Source organism: Rhododendron vialii, chromosome 13a, assembly GCF_030253575.1.
Source record: "Rhododendron vialii isolate Sample 1 chromosome 13a, ASM3025357v1".
NCBI lineage: Eukaryota > Viridiplantae > Streptophyta > Magnoliopsida > Ericales > Ericaceae > Rhododendron > Rhododendron vialii.
Window position 1 is genome coordinate 8,024,483 of NC_080569.1, and position 12,136 is coordinate 8,036,618.

At 39.4% G+C, this 12,136-nt stretch overlaps 1 protein-coding gene across 11 annotated transcripts; it reads left to right on the plus strand.

Annotated features, from left to right (window-relative positions):
• The first annotated feature begins 145 nt into the window (after nucleotides 1-145).
• Nucleotides 146-10,253, plus strand: LOC131314345 (uncharacterized). Of its 11 annotated transcripts, none has more exons than XM_058342908.1 (8): nucleotides 151-526; nucleotides 957-2,263; nucleotides 2,712-3,709; nucleotides 4,246-4,941; nucleotides 5,620-6,159; nucleotides 6,650-7,423; nucleotides 8,203-8,931; nucleotides 9,361-10,253. In XM_058342908.1, the coding sequence occupies exons 2-8, from the start codon at nucleotides 1,039-1,041 to the stop codon at nucleotides 9,805-9,807; spliced, it is 5,409 nt and encodes a 1,802-aa protein (XP_058198891.1). In that variant the 5' UTR covers nucleotides 151-526; nucleotides 957-1,038; the 3' UTR covers nucleotides 9,808-10,253. The 11 variants fall into 11 exon arrangements, with proteins under 11 accessions (XP_058198900.1, XP_058198894.1, XP_058198891.1 ...); XM_058342909.1 differs by having other exon boundaries at nucleotides 996-2,263; XM_058342912.1 differs by having other exon boundaries at nucleotides 152-1,129; nucleotides 1,265-2,263.
• Nucleotides 10,254-12,136: the final 1,883 nt, after the last annotated feature.

The following is a 12,136-nucleotide window of genomic DNA, read 5'->3' on the forward strand; positions in this document are numbered from 1 at the left end:
TAAATATTTATTTTTCTTAATGGAAGAGGCCTTAATAGATTAAAAAGTAGTTTTGATTTAAAATAAGTTTATTTTTAAATATAAATCACTTTTAACTCATTCCGTAAAGTGTTTTGAGACATAATTGTCGACCGGAGCCTGGGCTTCCTGTCCCGCCGCTTGACCAACTCGACTGCACTCTCTCTCTCTCTCTCTCTCTCTCTCTCTCTCTACCTTGTTTATACATTATACGCCCCACAATCCTCTTCACTTCGCTCTCTCTACGTTCTTTACTATCTCCCAATCCCAGATTGTATTGTTTTTCCGACCATAGTCTCCATGGATCTCGGCAGAAAGGAATCTCCAGTATCTTTGCCTGGAAGGAGAAAATGGAGGGAAAAGAAGAAAAGAAGGAAACGAGAAGAGGAGTCACAGGGGTTTTCACTGGCTAGTGGAAACCGACTTAAAGAGCAGAATTGCAGAGATCAACAAAAGAGAGGACGGAATGTACTGCCCCTAACAGCAATAACCACCACCACTTCTTAAGGTATACCCACCTTCTATTTTGCCCTATCGTTCAACCTGTAATTGCCACTTTTCACAAAATTAATCCCACCAAAATAGGAAGACACAACAAAATAGTCTACAGTCCCTAAATAGCAGGATCTACTCGAGCTATCAGCCAAACAATGGTTTCTGTTTCTAAAAATACCAACCCACCTCTTGTTTTTGGAAACAAAACAAAGAAAACCATCCAATTGATTGGTCTTCATTTTTGTGGTGAAGTAGAAACTACTGGAAATTTTCTTGCAAAACACTATCTATTTGGCCACTGGTGTATATTTTTCAGCCCTTTGGTTGTGCCCAAAATTTTCTTGCAAACCAAAATTTCAGTTTGCTTGTGCCCAAACACAGATTTCTCCGTATTGGTTTCGTTTGTTTTCAGCTGTCAATTCTGATTGTGACTGTGTGTTCAGGTTACTTTGATTCCGTTGTGATTTTCTTCTCTTGAATAGTGAGAAGAGTGCTTGGGAAAGTAGATCATTGGGAGAAACAAAGATGGGTCTTGATGTAAAGGAAATGCAAGTTTCTATTCGGGAATTTCTTGAACTTTCGCGTTCATTTGTAAAGAAATACCCGGTTGTTTCGGGTATTCTGTTATTCTTCTTCCTTCTATACATGTTTCTTCCTTCTGTCTTCACCTTTTTAGTGTTCTCAGTACCTGTTCTATTGTTCGTCGTTGTGGCTATTAGACTCATACTCCGTTTTCATCGACAAAATTTAGAGAGCGCCATAGGTGAGAAGAGGAATGTTGGAATTTCTGCTCGAAAACCAACTTCTGCTCAAGATGATCTCGTGGAAAATGAAAGAGAAAATTCTTCTATACGACCTCAATCGGTTAGACGAAGAAATGCCAAAGAGAAAGACAAACGAGTCTTTGTGCGAGAGGGCGTGGAGGAAAAAGATATGGTCTTTTCAGCAATTTCCGATGATGATTTGATTGATAAAGCTGCATTGATAGAGGAAAACCCAAAAGAAATACGAGAAGTGAATGTGGCTTCTGTGATTGATCGTGCTGAGAGTTCATCTGCTGCTTCTCAAAGGTTAAGGCACGAATGTGGTGATGCCTCCGGAGGAAGGACTAACAAATTCGATTATGGTGGAAGTGAGTTAGATGCAGAGAGTTCAGATGATGGAGAAGATGAGGATGAAGAAGAAGAGGCACAAGAGGATGGGAATAAGGCTGTAGAATGGACAGAGGACGATCAGAAAAACCTTATGGATCTTGGGTTTTCGGAGATGGAAAGGAACAAACGGCTAGAAAGCCTAATTGCTCGAAGAAAAGCTAGAAAAATGTTAAGTATGCAGGTCAGAAGGACACTGATGAACACGGGAAGCACGGACCCTTGTGGACAAATTGCTTCTGTTCTCATACCAAGATCTAACCCTTTTCCTACCAATGTTTCCGGTGGGCCTCAGGTTTCGCCGACCCCTGGTTCAGCTCCTTCTGTTTTGTTACCAATACACAACCCTTTTGACCTTCCTTATGAGCCTCAAGAGGAAAAACCCAATCTTTCTGGAGGAAGCTTTCAAGAAGAATTCATAGGCACTAGCCAGAAGGACCTGATGTTCTGTAGGCATGAAAGTTTCAGTTTGGGGGCTTTTTTCCCAGGGCCAGGGGAGTTTGATCAAAGCCGACGTGGGACTTTTTATTGTCCGAATTTTGCTACCAGGCCAATGGCTCCAGAGATACCTGAATATTCCAGATTCAAGAACCAATCGGGTAAATGAGGTCTACTTCCCATTTTCCTTCCCTCACCTCCTACCCATTGATGTGAAGTTATGGTTTATTTGTATGGCTATCAGTTTCAAGGGAAGGGATTCGACTATAAATAATTGGACGAGAATAGCTCCAATTCAGAATTGATAATTTTCATAGGATTTCAATATACCCTTTTGTGAACTCTATCATGCTACGGTTATAATAACTGCTTTGTAGGAGTGGTTTAAATTCCTTCGTGTTGAGGAGTTTAGTTATACAATTGTAGTAATAAAGTACTTTTCTTCTACTTATAATCCACCTACTCTAGTTTCACAAGCCACGTATTCCTTCTGTTAAAATTGAACATCAGATCCATATCCCTTCATTTCAAATCCACACCTGTCCAAACTGAGCCTTAAGTTTTTGTGTATTCCACAAACATGAGTAATGTGTTTCTGTTGCCATACAGGTAAGGAACATCCGAGTACTAAGCTAACCCAAACAGAATCATCTCTAGAATGTAAGCCCATGCTGCACGTTAACAGTTCTCAAGATGATGCTATACAACAAGTCCGAGCCTCTGAAAGGGTATGTAATATAGTCAACGTTCCTGACGAAGAGGATAGAAATGAGGTCCACAGGGTATCAAACCTAGTCAGAGATGATGTCACTGGTGGTTCAAGCTCATCTTCTTCATCGGAAGTGAATGTCCCATTCTCAGCTGCTAACAAAGAAGAAATTTTGAAGTCCCTCAGTTTTTCAGTTCCTAAGAACATAGCTGTAGACGTAGAGTACAATGGCCGAAGAAATGGTCCTTTATGCGATGGCAGTCCATCTTCATTTAGGAACAAAATACAGGAGGAACGCTTCTTTTTTCCAGATAAGGTGGTCAGTCATACCCCTACACATTCCATAGCTTCTGACATGCAGGTGGAGGTGTCAGAGTTTGGTTCAACTGAGCTGTCAGTTGATGGAACCATCTCACCGTCTGATGTAGGATCTCTATCTTATGAAGCAGACTTGGACGGGGGAAAGGAAGTCAATTCTGGAAGTGAGGAAACATGGGTTGCCTCGTCTCAGCTATCCAGAGTGGAAGAAAATGAGTCTAGGTCAAGCGAAGTGCATGAGGTTAGCGAGCAAGATATTATTGAAGTTGGTTTTTCAGGAATGAACCAGAAAACAGAGGATACCATTGCGTCGGATATGGTGCCCGAAAAAGTAGTTGAAGAAGATTCCGTAGATGCAAGTGTGTCTTTTCCAAATATTGAATTAGCAGAGAGGAGTCAATCTCATATGATTAATTTTGATGGCGATGTTCATGATGAGGTGCGACTTCCAAGCACTTCTTGTGCTTCAGATGCATTGTCAACTGAAAACTTGGCTTCATTAACACTTGAAAATGCTCTGCAATCAAGCAAGAAATCAGAGGCTCACCCATCTTGTGAAAAAGTTTCTGGAGAAACGGAGGTCAGTCTGTTTCTCTTACACATCACGAAGCAACTACCTTGTGAAAACTTTATATGGCTTAGAGAAGAAGAAAGGCTTATTCCTGTTTGGAATATGGGGAAGGAATGGAAAGGAAGGACAAATCAACTGCTGAGCAAAAAAAAAAAAAAAGCGCAACTGTTCAGAACCTCAAACAGAAAGAGAGAAGAAAGTAACAATTTTTCAATCTTCAACTCCTCTCCTATTTATTTTCCTTTCTTTCCACAGGTTCCAAACAGACTATTAGAATAACCAGACACGCACAGAAAAGGATTTGTAACAAAGTAACCTTTGAGAGTTGAAAGTTTCCAGACCTTTCTTTGGCTTTAGCACATATCTCTCGATTCTCTAATAGCAAATGCTTTTCTTATATGTATTTTTCTATCAATTGCTTTAGCAGTAGTGCATGTGAATTCTTTTTTAGTGATATTGGATGAATATTTCGATCTGTTAGATGTGATGTGCTTGCATGAAAGGGGATATCAAGTTATAATTGAACTAATCATGATACTGAACAGGAGCGGTCTGATTCCCCAAAGATATCTGCCCAGGAGTTGAATACTGATTGTGATGCAAGTGATGAAGTTGTCTTTGCATATGATGACACCGAAATCTTGGAATTTATCAAAAACACGTACGGTGAAGCCCCCGTATTGATCAAGCGAGAGACCACAGAGGGACCATCAACTGTTACCATGGAAAACGATGAAAAACCCCTTGAGATAATTGAAGGATATTCTGGAGATCCAGAACATGATTACTCAAATCCTACTGAATTTTTTGAAGGAGAATATGGACAGCAAAGTTCACTGACATCAAATTCCATTGGGAATGAGAATATCCAGGACAGAAGAGGTGAACCAGTTGTTATAGATGTTGGGTCTTCTGGGCCTATCCATAATTCTAATGATACCATTGCATCAACAATGCAGCCAGAAATAGTGGCTGAGCAAGGCCCTTCTGATTCAAGTTCGTCATCATCCTCCTCTTCTGTAACACAGGAAAAGTTTCCTATTAGTGAAGTCTCTCAGTTGAATTTTGATCAAACAACACGAATAAAGGTCCAGGAAATTGCTTCAGAGGTGGTGGATGACAATTTTGCGGATGGATCGTTGCCTGAGAGCTCAGATTTAGCTGCATCTCTGAATGCACTGCATCTAAAAGAGCGTTTAGTAACATGCCTGTCTGATGATAGAGATCCTGAAAAACCCCAGGTCAGTCGGCATAACCATGCTAAGGAGTGATTCTGTGATCTCACTATGGTGATAAAACACCACAACAATTTCAGAAGCTCTATTTTTTCACCTAATTTTCTTGATTTTGCTACATGACACATGTTGTCGGGCACCAATCTTATCAATGTTCATAGATTCAATTTACAGCTGTCTTTGAGCAATTAAAACATCACAACTATCATTATGGGAGAAAAGATAGGATTGGACATAATGGAGGTTCGCCGCAATTATAAAGAGCGGATCCTCTTTGCCCACTTTTTATTCGTTTCCTTTCCGGAATTGGATAGTTTTGTAAATTTTTCCTGAATTTCAGTTTATTGAAGTCGTGAGAAAATCAATCAATCTTGGTCTTCCTTTGCACAAAATCTCTGTCCGCACCTTATCTTTGTGTTTGCACGTGTGTATGTGAGTTAAAAAGAAAACAACACTGAAAATTTTGTTTCAACTCTCCAGTCTCCACTGCAACTGTTTTAATGTTGAATGTGAGTCATCTATTCTTCCTGGGAAGTCTATGAGGAATACCTTGTGAGTTTTCCAGAAGTCTGTATGAATCGTTGCATTGGATACTAAAATGACGGATGTTGATCAAACCAATTCATGTCTTTGTATAAAACTATTAGGATGCTGATTATGTCTAATGGAAGTCAATATGAACAGCAGGGGGAGTATCAGACCTTCTTGGAGTCTGAGTCACATAAACCAGCAGAGGAAAGCGTTAGCATGAATTCTTCTGAAGACTTTGAATCACTGCTTGAAAAGCTAGGTGAACATAAGGACATGGCTTCAACATCAAGGCCAATTGGGAAAATGGACAGGGGGGAATCAACTCAAGCTAGAGAATGTGACGAAAGTGCACTTGATATCGGACATTTTGGGTTTAGGCAGATTTCTAATGACACCACTCCGTTGACCATGCTGCCAGAGTTGGTGGTTGAACAAGTTCCTACCGCTTCAAGTTCTTCGTCTCCTAAGTCTGACATACATAAAATGGTGTCAGTGGAGCTAGTCTCCTCATCGAGTATTGATCCAGAGATGCACCTGAAGGTCCAAAAATCTGATGAGGAGAATGCAGAAATTAATTTGTTGGATAAACTGCTGCCAGAAAATTTAGATTCACCTGCCCCACAAAATGCACATCATCTGTCATCCGATTCAACAGCTTACTCATCTTTTGATAAAGATTTTGAAGAAATTCAGGTTAGTCACATTTATGCGGTAATTAGGATAGAATTGTATGGCACCAAGACAGTGTTACACATTGAGTTATATCTGGCACTATGACATGGCATGCATTTTCACTTTATTGTGCAGGTATTACTATATTTTATTGTCCATAAATATAGCAAATCTCATGAGAATCCTTATTTTCTTTTAATGTTTGAATTCTCTCTCTTGCACACACACACACACCTCACACCATGATTCACTGGAGTCATTGGATGAACAGCCACCTGAAAACTTAATCTTACCTGGCCTCAAATGCCGTACTTAGGAGGGTTCAGTGGCGCTGCCATCTGATAGTAGAAAAAATTGTAGGTTAGTTGGCATTTTGATAATGAATACTAAAGTTCTAAGTTAAAACTTTTGGGAAGGGAAATCACTTATTGAATCTCGAGCGGGTTTCTCCGAGAGAGCGCTAAAAAATGGTGATTTATCTCACAATTGCACCCGTTGTTGCATTTAACAGGAACCATCTAATCCTCCTATTAACGTTACCCAGGAGTTGAACTCCATTCACAGTGTGAAGGTTCCAGAGGTCATTGCAAACAATGACATGAGAAATTTCAAAACCATTGATGAAATAAATAACGAAGCCCACATATTCGCCAGTGAAGGCAATGCAGGGGTCCTATCAAATATGTCCAACGAAAGCATATCAAAGCGTATTGATGTCGCGTTTATTGAAGGACAGAATGTCATAGGATACGAAGGAGAGAACGTAAATGTGGCCGAATGTGAAAACATAGCAGGGACTTCAATCCCAGTTGACAACAATAGAACTCTGGAAACAAGTCAAGAGCATGGACAAGAAATTGTGGAAGTCGAAATATCCGAGGTTAGCCCGAGTACTGGACTCATTGTGCCAGTCATGCTAATAGGTACTGCAGAAAGTGGACTCTCTCAGATTCACCAAAGTTTTATTAGCGATACGAATCCTCCAGATTTGTTGCCAGAAGGGGTGGTTGAACAGGTTCCTGTGACCTCAAGTTCGTCATCATCTCCCAATTCTGTGTTGCAGACTAAGTTCTCTATCGATCAAGGCTCCGCATTGAGTTTGGAATATTTGGATCAGGAGACACAGGTGGAGGCTCAACAATCAGAAATAGAGATGGACGAAAATGCTTTGATAAATGGACTTCGACCAGAAAATTTAACCGCGGCTGTACCTCAGAACTCTTTGTATTTGATGGTAGATTCAAGGGCTCACCTGTCTGATAACAACTATTCTGGAGGTTTGCAGGTCAGTCAACATTATCTAATTATAATTAAGTTGTTTTAAGTTAGTGTAAAACATGAAGAAAGCATATTTGAGTCTTTGGGAAGCCCAAACATATACCTAAAAAAACGAGGAGTAGGATTTTCCCAGGTAAGTCTTTTTGTTGGGCAGATATCTGTGTTCTCTTTAACAACAGTTACTTCCACAGATCAGGTTGCAAAATTCCCGTGTTTACGTATGTGAGAAAAACTTTCAGAATTATGCACACGAGATAACTGAACTTTTTAAACCACTTGAGGAAAGGAACTCCAAATCTATCTAAGATACGAAGGCTTCGTTTGGAATTTGGATCATGGATTTGCGTAGGGGTTTATGGAGTTTAAGGAAACTGTGAGGAAAAGATAAGGATGTAATGAAATAGAAAACTATGGGTTTTCCCTACCATTTTCCTTTCCTTTGGTAAAATCTCCACAAATCTATGACCCAAATAAAGCCTAAAGGCATGTCTGGAAAACTGGCATAACCTGAGGCTCTCTTGCCTCATAAAAACCAACATAGCGAAGTGACAAATTACATCCCCCCCTGTGACTACTATGGATGTGATGAATTATATATGAGTTAATCAACACATCTTTTACTCAACCTACTCCAAAATATTTTTAAAATTCAACTTTCCCCCTTTCTTTTTTCTGATTTCGTGGTTTGACATTGTTTAGCATATATATCAACCGAGTATGCTACCATGCCCGGAAAAAATAAAAAGACATCTACTCTAACAGTTGCATATTTCTGGCAATTAACAGGAACCATCCAATTCTCCCAGGAAGCCTGCCAAAGAAGACAGCTTCAATTCTGTAAGCCATTCAGAAAGTGATGAGAAGGAAGAGAAACCGAACTCAACTTCCATTGAAGATGGTGAAGCTCAGCCCCAATTATTCAACCAGGACGCTCTAATTGATCCAACGGAACTGTCTGATGTAACCTCTGTTGAATGCCCGGGAGGTGTACTCAAACAAATGTCTGAAAATGGTGTTGTTATTGGCATGTCAAAACCAATCAGACAAAATGAGAATTCAGGAACCGCTGAAAGAACTGAAGAGTTCGGAGAAGCGATGAAATCCAAGAACGATAGAGACTCATCAAAGCTAACTGTCAATAATGATAACTTAGAAGCCACTGAAGTTGAAGGCAAAGACACAAATGCTAATGTTGTTGGCCTATCAAAACCAGTAGAGGATGATGATGATTCAAGTATTTCTGAAGAAAGAGAGGTAATGTCTGAAAATGGTGTTGTTATTGGCACGTCAAAACCAATCAGACAAAATGAGAATTCAGGAACCGCTGAAAGAACTGAAGAGTTCGGAGAAGCAATGAAATCCAAGAACGATAGAGACTCATCAAAGCTAACTGTCAATAATGATAACTTAGAAGCCACTGAAGTTGTTGAAGGCAAAGACACAAATGCTAATGTTGTTGGCCTATCAAAACCAGTAGAGGATGGTGATGATTCAAGTATTTCTGAAGAAAGAGAGGTAATATTTTGGGCAGTTAGTTCTTTGCCGATCTGTGTGTACTTTTTTGAAATGGTGAAAGTAAAATAGGACCTTCCCCATGCTCTTTGGTTCCAGCCATAAGTTCAACGATTCAGGTGGGGTTACAAATACATGAAAGATATACTTGGAATCTTAAAACTACCGTACCAAATAGTTTTTTTTTTTATTACTTTTTTCTTCTTTTTCCCCTTCTTAGCATATCAGCTCCCATAAACCTCTATACTACTATGAACTAATAGCTAACTGCTATAACAACATATAATTGGCTTAACCGCAATCCTTTAATTTCTGCTTTTATGGTAGTTAATTTTTAAACTCATGTCTCAGATTTATTTAAAATAGTGAAACTGCATTCAATATTTGGAAGGGATAATGGTCTCATGCTGCAACTTATTTGCTGCTGGACAGGAACCAACTAAGGTTGATCCTGGAAAGAGGTCCTTTGAGGAAGCCAACATTATTTCCAAAGAGAATGAGTTGGTAGCCAACGTCATGGTGGCTGAGGAGGACTTGAGATCTAGTGTTGGTGAAACTGAAGGTGAATCCCTAAGAGCGATGAGGTCAGAGGATGTTGCTCAACAACCAAAAAATGTTGAGGTAGCTGATTCAAGTACTACGGAGAGTGATGAAGGCAAATCCGATAAACAGACAGAACCTGAAGCTATGGTAGGCTTTTCGCAACCAGCCGCGAAGAAGGATAATTTAGACGACACCAAAGATACTGAGGAAATCAGAAATTTAGCTGATAATGAGGATGTTCAAGGCCGGTCGAAGAGTGATCTGAGCAATGGTGGCTTGGACCAATCCGGATGTAGCAAAGGTGAAACCAAAGAAGTGATTAGACACGATATTTAGCTAATATATGGAAATGATGGCAACACAGAGGCAGAAAACAGCTAGACAGAGCTGGCGTGATGCGTTTGGTTGCTGGTAGTCTTTAAACTATTTGAGAATATGAAGTTGGCTCTGCTCTTTTGGTGCTAATTGAAAAGGTTGATTGGTAGAGAAATCAGATGAGGCTTAACCTTTCTACGCAAATTCAGTAGGTAGAGTTGGAATTAGATGTCCTCAGTCATTTTTCTGCAGTCTGCACTTTTTGCTTCTGGAAATGCTCTTGAATGGTTTTGTGAGTGTCTTTTCCTTTTTCTTCTCGGTTTGGTTTGGTTTGGTTTGGTTTGGATATCGGTGTGAAATGTGACTCCTATTTATTTTCAAATTTACAAGCAAGAGATGAGATATGTGACACAGGAAAGTATTTCCCAGATGAAATGCAGGAAGCTACTTTTCCGCTTTATCTTGAAGATTATAGAGGTGTCTGATCTAGCCTGAAAAACACAAGGGCAGCTTAAATCCTTGAACGCTTTTTCCTTTTAAAGAAGGGGAAAAAACCGAAATAGTTCCTGTAGTTTAGTTTTTGTATCAATTTGGTCCCTACAGTTTGAATTGGCATGATTTACACTCTGTAGTTTCAATTTTGTTTCAACTTGGTCCAATTACTAACTACCGTTAGCCTCCGTTAACCCTAGACACAAATGAGTCCATTTTCTAGTAAATTACCGAACCCTTTTCTCTTTAACCTCGCAGACCCAAAGTCTTTTTCCTAAAAAGCAAAACGGAGTTATTTTTTTTCTAAAAATTAGATTCTCTGGACCGTGTTTTTTTTTCTAGAATACTTAAATTATTCTTCCGATATTCAAGAGGTGACCAAACACGCCTAAACTCTATGCTCGGAGGAGACTCTAAATTTTTTTCTAAACCCCTTTTGTGGCCTGAATTATGGCAAATCTGATTTTCCTTTACCCGAAGATATGTAGGCAGCTTGATGAAAGTTCGGTCCCTTTTTAAAATAAAACCCACTTTATTTTCTAAAATTCAAACATTTTTCAAAAATATTGGAACCCCTTTAATAGAACACAAAACTCCTCATTTTCCTTTCTTTTCAAGAACCACCCTCTCACTCCTTCCCCCCGAAGGCGAACGAGACACGTTTCGGTCGAAAGTAAAATCCTGGGCGTGACAAATGGAGTATGGAAGCCGTGAAAAAAAATGGAGAAGGGAACAATGAGGCTCTGTGTTTTTTGTTCAGAGGTATATTAGGGTAAGAGGAGAATGACAGATTACGATTTTAACCGTAGAAAGGGGGCCCATTCGTGTCTGGGGTTAACGGAGTCTAACGGCAATTAGTAATTGGACCACGTTGGAATAAAATGAAAACTACAGAGTGTAAATTGAGCCAATTCAAACTACAGGGACCAAGTTGACATAAACACTAAACTACAAGGACCATTGTAGTTTTTTTCCCTTTAAAGTATTTGTCTGATTTTTTACATCGACGTTCCTTCCGAGAGGCTTGTGATTTTTATGTTTGTTTTAATAACTCAAGTGTTCGGGCCAATTTACGTATACTTCAACTAATTTCAAGAATTGTGATTTGTTTACGGTTTTGAAGGATCTTCGAAAGATCATTCACAACCATCTGATGCAGTAATATAAACAGGGATGAAGACTAAAATAATTGCTGGTTTGTTTGGCTCTACTATGGTTGCCTTGTTTGGCTAAGAGCCCGTTCCAGAACCGGAATAAGAACTTATTTTTTGTCTAATAATAAGGTGTGTTCCACAAAAGGGTGAATAAGTACTTATTTTTAAAAAAGATAATTTCAAGCTCAAAAATCATGTGCTTACGCAAATAATTTTTCTATCTTGTTTGATAGATCTCATTGAGATTTTTAATACGGTGCAAAAAAATTGAAAATTTATTTTTTATTTACATTATTTTTGAGTTTGAAAATGTGAAAATAAGCTGCTTATTTGAGTTTTGTGAAACAAAGCTTCAAAATAAGTACTTATAAAATAAGAAGGTTTCTGGAACGGGCTCTAAAACTTTTTGATCTTTACTGCTTCACCATTCTTGGTAGGATGGTGTTAGTTCCACGATGTTTTTTTTTGTTAGTTTCGCGACAAAATTCCATTCACTGACCATTGTGCCCTCTCTCTCTCCAACATTGTCCAATCAACATGATTTTTATCTCGTTCGTAAACAGTTCCAGTTATCACATTCGGCCCAAAGAAGAGGGCTGCTTTTCCCCCCCCCCCTGACACCCCACCCCCCCCCGGCCCCACACCCCATTTCCCATATTACCCCTCCCCCCCCTCCCGTTCTCCTGCTCTCCTCTCTTTCCTTT

Bases quoted from the DNA above. Each gene is read 5' to 3' on its own strand.
- LOC131314345 (XM_058342907.1), top strand. From the start codon at position 1,039: ATGGGTCTTGATGTAAAGGAAATGCAAGTTTCTATTCGGGAATTTCTT. The intron at 4,942-5,619 runs GTCAGTCGGCAT...CAATATGAACAG, and splicing joins GAGATCCTGAAAAACCCCAG to CAGGGGGAGTATCAGACCTT. The intron at 7,424-8,202 runs GTCAGTCAACAT...GGCAATTAACAG, and splicing joins ACTATTCTGGAGGTTTGCAG to GAACCATCCAATTCTCCCAG.